Source organism: Falco punctatus (assembly GCF_963210335.1).
Source record: "Falco punctatus genome assembly, chromosome: 10".
In the NCBI taxonomy this organism is placed as follows: Eukaryota; Metazoa; Chordata; class Aves; order Falconiformes; family Falconidae; genus Falco; species Falco punctatus.
In genome coordinates, this window is record NC_137590.1 from 16,991,694 (window position 1) to 16,999,932 (window position 8,239).

At 56.2% G+C, this 8,239-nt stretch overlaps 1 protein-coding gene across 8 annotated transcripts in view; it reads right to left on the minus strand.

The window, feature by feature from the left end:
• Positions 1-8,239, minus strand: part of CDH22 (cadherin 22) — a 98,104-nt gene that overhangs the window by 62,205 nt on the left and 27,660 nt on the right. For 6 of the 8 annotated variants that reach the window (XM_080404088.1, XM_080404087.1, XM_080404090.1 and 3 more), the window contains exons 2-3: positions 7,028-7,991; positions 1,779-2,073 (exon numbers count right to left, since the gene is read on the minus strand). In XM_080404088.1, coding sequence (XP_080260214.1) covers positions 1,779-2,073; positions 7,028-7,252 — 520 coding nt within the window. In that variant the 5' untranslated portion in view covers positions 7,253-7,991. The remainder of the gene's footprint in view (positions 1-1,778; positions 2,074-7,027; positions 7,992-8,239) is intronic. The other 2 variants (XM_080404089.1, XM_080404092.1) reach the window with 1 other exon arrangement.

Sequence of the window (8,239 nt, forward strand, 5' to 3'; positions counted from 1 at the left end):
AGCTCCATAATTGTTAGTGATTTTCAAAGAACTGGGATACTTGTCTAATACTTAGAGTCGAGAATTCCTTCCTTTTTAAATCTTGTTCAAGCAAGATAGATTAATTTAATTTCTTTCTTCCCTTTGGGAACAGGATGCCTCCTGCTTTGCTGCCTACATGCTGTCTTTTATTTCTCCAGGAGCACATGGCTGTAGTTCAAGGGGTCACTCTCTGACTCAGGGAAGTATTTGTGCAGGTAAATGGAAGAGGAAGGAGAGCCGGGGATGCCTCAGGAGAGCTTGGTTCTCCACCCAGCAGAAATCCAGGCAGCAGCAGCTCCTCTGGTGTGGGTGATTCCTGCACATCTGTACCTGCTGCAGGCCATGCACCAGCCTCGTGATAGCTGCGCATTACCGTGGAGAGCCAGAGCTCTGTCCTGAGGCAGCACAGACCCAAGCACCATCAAGCACCATCCCCTGTGCTCTGTTTCCGGGTTGCCTCTTCAGGCAGACCTTCCTGCATGAGCACAGCAGGACACGGCAGTTCTCCCGACCTGCTGAGCCCCTCGTGCGCTCCCCCAGCCCTGCCCCGCCCCCCCCCGCCGGCGCCCTCCCTCCCGACACTCTCTGCCTTTCTGGCACTGTCGCTCTCCCCCTTGCTGACTCATCCCTTGCTGACAGTGTTGGGTACCTGCCTTATCTTTGATGTCAGTCAGTCTTTCGCAGGCTGTCTTCTATCTTGATGCAGCCTTTGGAGAACAGTGATTTATAGTGCCCCGTCTGCAGTGCTTGCCAACATGTGCAGCCTGCTCTGCGCTCTGGCTAGTCAACGGGGGATAACAGATAGCCCGACGTGGATGGGAACAGTGTGGCATTCTGGGCAGTGCAAGCAAGGCAGTCGCTCTCTCTGGACTCAAAGCTGTGCTCAGCATCATGGGAACCCATCATCGGGCCAGCGCAGGAAGGGCAGCAATACTGCAGCTCATGCATCACCTCCCTGTACCCCTCCTGACACTCAGGTGAGTGTGAAGCTCACTGCCCTGCTCTGCCACCCCTGCGGGGATGGACTCATGCAGCTCGGCAGCACACATCCCAGCCTGGCCCTCAGCACTTCAGTGAGGCTCATCACCAATGGACTTAAGGGATGCCTGGTGGCAAGAGGATGGGCAGGCTAACAGTAACGTGGGGAAGCCACGCTGCTGTCACAGGGGACGTGAATTTCCTTATCTCCACCAAAAATGCCTGGCCCCTCAGAGGAAGGTTGGGAGCTGGGTGAGAGGGGCTTGGCAGCACTGCGGACATGGCTGCATGGGGATGCAAAGGGGATGGCTGGGCAGCCAAGGGGCTCTGGAGAGCAGCACACAGAGGATGGCCTGAGGAGGGGCTGGGGCACAGGCAGCCAGGGAGGGAGAAACATCACTCAGGCTAATCTGACCCACAGGCAGCCGTGAGCCCCTTGGCATGCCAGGGGCTGTGCCCCCCACCCCTGCCCCCTGTGTTTGGGAGCCAGGGAGCTGTGTGAAACCAGGATAAGTGCACAGCAGGCATCTGGCACCACCATGACCTGTCTCCAGGGCACAGCTTAGAGCTGAGACTGCCACAGGCTGGCAATCAGCTCAGAGGATTTATTCACTTGTTTTCCTTAAGCCACCTTATTTTTCTCTTCTGGCTCCCTAGCTCTGGTCTCAGCTGGAATCCCTGGGATTTGCAGGCGGTTTTGCAGGGTACAGCAGGCTCAAGGTTTGACAGGAGAGAGGTGCAGGTTTCCCAACCCACCTCCTCCCACCCAGAAGACCTACCGATGGGGGACAGCTCAGCCACACTGCCGATGTAGGGCCCCTCCAGGAAGCGTGGCTCACTGTCGTTGATGTCCTGCACCTTGATGATGAACTCTGACTCAGGCTCCAGCAGCTGGTCCGTCTGCCGGTCACGGGCCTGAGCCCTCAGGGTATAGAAGGTTTTCTGCTCTCGGTCCAGGCGCTCGGTGGCATGGATGTCACCTGTGATCTCATCGATGAGGAAGATAGTCCCTGCGCCCTCCCCGGAGATAGTGTACTTGATGGAGCCGTCCCCCTCATCCGAGTCCGAGTGGATCTGCCAGGGAAAGAGGGAGAGGGTGGGAGCAGGCTGGGGCCCTGCTTGTGCCCCCTCGATGAGACCGCATGGGTGTAAAACCCCTGTACAAGGTGCCCATGGTCCCTGCGTGATGCCCCATCTACTCCTTCTGCTACTGCTGGATAGGAGAGCGGCACAGAGCACCAAATGATGCCTGTGTGTGGAGGAAGTCCCAGTAAACTGGAACTTTGGTCCTGCCTATGCCACCATATGCTCGGCCGATCGCAAATCCTGCCAGTACCCACCCACACCACAGGGCACAAACCCCACCACTGTGCAGTTAGGAGACGATGGAAAAGGGAAGAACAACTCAACACCACTCCAGAAGAGGCTTCCCTGTGGGCAAGGATCCAGGACCCTGGCAGTATGGGATCACATCTCCCAAGCTGCACAGCAGATCAGGGTGTAAAGGCAGCATCTGTCCTCATCCACCCAGCCGGCTGCCCAAAGCCCATCCTCACCTGCCTGCTCTGCCCAGCCACAGCCACCCTCTGTTCTCTGGGCAGTTGGTGCTAGCAAGTCTCCCTGCCCGAGAGTTCAAAACACTTGCTGCACATCTGTATTGTGTTTACATGACAAGGTAATGGGGGTGGGTGGTGGTGGTGGGTGGTCAACCCATCACAACATCACACTCAGAGCCCTCACCTGAGCAAAGCCTGCAGGAGAATGTGGCAAGTCATGCCTATGTTGAGGATGAAAAACAGAGCCTGTGGAAGATGCTTTTGTAGCCAATCTCTGCTCCTTTTTCTAATTAAGACAATGTTTGAAGTTAGGAAAAGAAAGGGTAAACAGCAGCTCCCCACGGACAAGAAGCTGACTGGAATCCAGGCCAGATGTCCAGAGATAATTTTATTGGTGGCATTAAACTGAGTTATGAGGTTTTTACAATCCAGCCACTTATGAGAAATCTATTAACAGTAACTGGACAGGCAGAATGCATCTTGACAGAGAGCAGCATGGGCATTAATTGGGGCAATCCATAACAGGACAGGCCCCCGGAAAGGTTTCATCAGCTGCTTTCATTTGCTTCCTACAATTTCTGCTTAGAATCAGCAAAATCATGTCATCATCCCCCCCCGCTCCCCAAGAAAAAGAAAAGTGCCATCCATTAATTGCCTAATGAAATATGAAAATGTTTATGGGCCATTCAATCTTCCAAACTACAGTTCTATAATCCACCTTTCAGACACACAGCTCTACCAGCAAGAATTTATACCAGAGCTGCCTCTTTTTTATGATGCCTTCATTATATTTGTCTTGTTAGATACAGTTTATGTATTTATTTCATGAGTGAGGGGCCCATGCATTAGACAATTCAATGCATTTTACATGACATTCACATATTACTGCCCATGTTGAAACATCTCCCAAGGCTTGCCTGGGAAGGAGACCTTCAATCAGCTAGCAAACAGGACTGCGAGCCCAGCAGTGCTGTGGGACCACCACAGTGGCTTGGCCACAGACCTGCTGGGGCAGCACCTCTCGGAGAGCCCTGCAGGGATGGTCTGCAGGACCATCCCGCCCCAGCTCTCCCTGCTGCCTGCTGGGGAGCTTGCTGCCCCCTCCACTTCATAGTCCTCTCCCTGATGTTCACTACTGCTCCCCTACAGATCAAGCTTTTCAGAATGGAAAAGGTGCACCTCGTCTGTACAGCGCAGGTAACAGAAATCTGTGGTTTTCTGCTGAACACCAGGTTCATGATTCATAATTAGGCCAGAGATAAACCACCCAGCACCTCTTCCCAGAACCACGCTGAGCTCTCAGCACATCCTCTTTACATATTTGCTCATCGCTGCCTGCTCAGAGCAGCCACCAGCATCCTTGCAAACTGGAATGCTAGGAAGAAAAATGGAGCCTGGGCTCAAGGGGCTGTACAGATTGATTTACAAGGGAAGATTAAAAGAACTAAATCTGTGCTGCTTGGCTAAACAACAACTAATGGGGGAGGGCCAGTTAACAGGCTACAGACATCTGAGGGGAGATGCCACAGGCCCAGAGCACATCCCAGGGATGCTCCCTCCTGCCCAGTCTCACCACTGCAGCGGCAGGCTCAGGGAGCACCACGCTCCCACGCAGCCAGGGACCTGCATCACCGCCGGGCACGGCAGGCCAGTGAAGCTGGGCAGCCCCAGCATGGCTAGTCCCGTGCTGGCCCTGGGACCCACTGTGCCTCCCCCCGAGCTCCCTCCAGAACAGGGGCTGCCCGCAGCCCTGTGCCCCAGGAGCAGAGGGGACCCGCGCCCGCCACTCAGCCCTGCCGGCCAGGGACAAGGGTGTCCGCAGGAGCCAGGGCCGCCTGGAATGTGGACGAAAGGCTGATCTGTTTGATTTGCTAAACAGGAAAATAGTTTCCTTGTCCTAAAAGTCTACAACCAGGAATTTTACAAAGCCATTAATTACTTACTAATAATTAAATCAAAATTAAATGTGAACAGAGGTGCACATTCCTTATTAAAAGCAATTAAACAGAAAGCACAGATACACAAATAAAAAATGACTCTGAGGCTGGGAAATAAAGAAAATCAAATAAAAACTAGCCCATAATAAAGGCGCACTGTTTGCTCCAAGCCTGAGTTCATCAATTTTCTTTAAATATTAGCAACTTAATTAAATCTGCTTTTTTCCCTTTAATCCTCTCCTCTATCTAAAATAGATCTGTCCACATGCAGAAGTTTGTAACTAGTGCTGACCCCATAATTCTATTTAAAAAACCCAAAGAAATCCACATCAAACTGACAGCAGCCTCAGGGGAAATTACAGTTCAGAAGAAGGATTAGCTAGAGAACCCAGACTTTATGGAAATGGTATCAGCCCTTTGAAAAGCAGACGTAGGTGTGCAAGAGGCAAGGGGCAGGCCCTGGCTACGCTGCAGGGAGCCGCGGCCCCGGCACAGTAAGGCTCCTGGACCCACAGCTGTGCTGGGAGGGCTGGCACACGCTCCTGGTGGGCCACGGGCCACCCCAGCCCTGGCCACTCCAGGCAGGCACCCCACCTTCTCCCAGCCCCGGGGAGCAATATTCACCGGGAAGGGATTTCAGTGCAGGCTGGCTGCTTATTTTGAGCAGGGTGGGTGATGCAGTGAATGATGTGGAAAGGGGCTGTAAAACGGGTTAGTTGTAGGTTCCCGGGTTCGTTTTGGAGATGAGGCAGTTGCTAGGCTACCTCGGGAGTCTGACAGGGCCTGATGCTTCGAGTCGCTTCCCAGGGGAGCTGTGAATTAGCTGTAACTGCATCGAGTGCCGTGGCAGAGGAGTGCAGCTTTTGAGTGTCTGCTGAAATGGACACAAATCACCACTGAAATCCCAGCTGGCCCCTAGCCAAGAAGCCCATTTTCAAGTCTCCTCCAGACTCATGACCAGACAGCCGAGGCCATCAGACAGCCCTACTGCATGAGCTCTTGGGCATTTTCCTTTGGGGAGAGCCCGTGCCCCCACAGGGGCAGCTCCAGCAGGCTTGCAGCAATGCTCCGCTGACTGGTCCCAACAGCCCGCACTGCCTTCATCGGTGTACCGGGAGCATCCTTCCAACACGTGGGAGCCACAGGGCAGCTTCTCCACGGCTCCCAGAAAAAGACAAAGCCCAGCAGCCCCAAGGCCAAATGCTCCTTCGGCCGCAGGACACTGGGAGTGAAGGGAGCAGTGGCCCCTGTGCCCCCTCCTCTCGCCGGGGAGGGGGGGGGGTGTCACACACCAGCAGGTTCCCGAGGACAGGCGCAGCCCTGCCCAGCAAGGCACTGTTCTCTGCAGCAGCTCCAGGTTTGCCAGCGCTCCTCTCCGCAGGGGACACGAGCAATGGCAAGAGCTAGGACAGCACAAGCAGCCACCCCCTTGCAGAGAAGGGAGACTGCCCGAGGGAGATCAGGGCTTTTCCAGCACCGGTGGACCAGCGCTCCCGTGCGCACTATTGCATCTTCTCACAGCACAGGACACAGTGGTCACAGCAAGCCCAAAACCTCCCAGCGCCTCTCCCTAGGAGCTCATTGATGCCACCGCCTGTGCAAAGCCCAGCATGGATCCATCCCTGGGAGCAGCACAGCAACACAGTGCAGCTCCCAGCGGGCACTCAGGAGTGCCCACAATACAGGCCTGATGGGCATAGCTCCTGGCAAGGCTCAGGAAAGCTCTATCACCAGTGCTGGCCCTCAGGGTCCCTCCAAGCCTTGCCTGCTCACTCCAAGCACCTTCTACACCATGCTGTGCAGGCCCGCCTGAGATACATAAATCCTGCAACAATCTTGCTCTGGCCACAAATGAGCAGGGTTTCTGTACCACAGCTAGAGTGGGACATTCTCCTCTGCCAGCCCCAGCCTGCAGAGGTAACTAGCTAGGAAAGAGCCACTGCAACCTGCAGGGCAGAGCACAGTCCTTCCAGGACCAGGAGGGAGCCACAGGGAGGGGCCCCAAACCAAACCCCGGCATATTATCCCCATGTTGAAAGGGCCATAGGGCCAGGGATGGACCATCTTCAGGAATTCAGGGTTGCACCTTGGTGCTATGGCAGCACTTTGGCTCCCCAGATGTGGCAGGGACCAGCACGAACAGATGCCTGCCCTGCCAGCCCAGCCTGCACACCTGCTGCTGCCCAGCAGGTCCTCCCAGAGATGGGGCTGAGCCTTCCCCACTACAACACCCAGAGCTGCACCCCCTCTTGCACCCAACCTGAACACCATGGGAAGCCAGCACACAACTAGAAGAACATCAATCTGAATTTCAATGTGCTTCTGCCCCAGAGTCTGTGGGAGCACATTAACCTCACCACCCCCAGCAGGGACTGGGCTCCTGCTACCCCAGTCCATGCAGTACTTCCCTAGCCAGGCCCCCACGAGCAACCCTCATGCAGGCCCTCTCTCCCCTGCTAGGCTCAACGCTGCTGCCAGCATGCCCTGCTCTACCACTGGCTTGGTCAGCCCCATGGAGACATAGGGTTACCTTACCTTCCCCACATACAGCGGCTCCGTGCCTGTGTACTCCTCCACCACAAAGAATTGATTCCAGACCCAGCCACGCTTCACGCGCCCGCTGGCCAGCAGTGCAGGGTCCCCCGGCTGCCCAAGGGCCGGGCCCTCCACCGCAGTGTGCATGGCCCAGGCCCCCAGCTCCTGGATGGCGCAGAACAGCAGCAGCATGGTCCACAAGAAGCCCTGCAGACCCCTTGCCATTGCGCTCTACGAGGCTGCATGAGCAGTAGCTTTTGGGCAGACAACTAGCATCCTTTAGGGAAGAGGAGGAGGAAAGTCCACACTAGCAGCATGGGGCTCACCAGTTAACGCAGAGCATCCCCATCCCTCCCACATGCTGTGTTTGTAGCTGGAGCACTCCTGTCCCAGCAGGCTGGAGTCACATCTGTGACAACAGGTGTCCTGGACCGGCCGCTGCTATCGCAGGAGCAATCAGTGCTGGTGTCTTGCAGGTTGCTCCTGGGTCTCCAGAGAAGAGTCTGGCAGCTGGCATTTGTCCCCGAGGACAGAGCTGCACAGCTCCGTGCTCGGCTGCCGCCGGTCTTGCTGGGGAGTGGGGTCACGTACAGCCTGCTGCCCAGCCCAGCAGTGGGCGGGGGGCTCTGCAGCAGCACACGGGGCACAGGCAGCTGCCACAGTCGTTCACATGAAGCAAAGGGAAACTTCTTCACGTACGGTTTCACAGAGGAGTTACAGGATGAGCTGCTGCAGCCAGCGTCTGCCTGTCCTGCGGTGGCCCTGGGCTACTGTGCGATGGGTCTGGCAGCGCAGGTGCCTGGGCCACACATGCAGTTCACAAGCCCATTTGTAACTCCCATCTTCAGGGGGATGACATCCCAGCACCTGGCGAAGGGTCCTTTGCCCAGCTGACGCCGGTCACTTCCATCCTCTGCTGGCTCATGCAGGGAGGTGCAGGGCAGCCGGCAGCATCCCCAGGAGCCTGGAAAAGGCCAAGGTGTCAGTGCTGGTGTGAGCACGGGGCTCCATGCCCCCCCAGCTGCCCCTGCAGCCCTGGTCAGTATCTCCCACCCTCCCTGCCCCAGGTGCCCCACAGCAGAGCCCAGCCCCACAGGTCCTGCTAGAGCAGGTACCCTGGAAGGGAGGGCAGAGAGCTGCAGGTCTGCCATGACTTCGGACAGCTGCTCCAACAGGGACTCCCAGACCAAGAAGCCCCACTGTTGAGGGCAC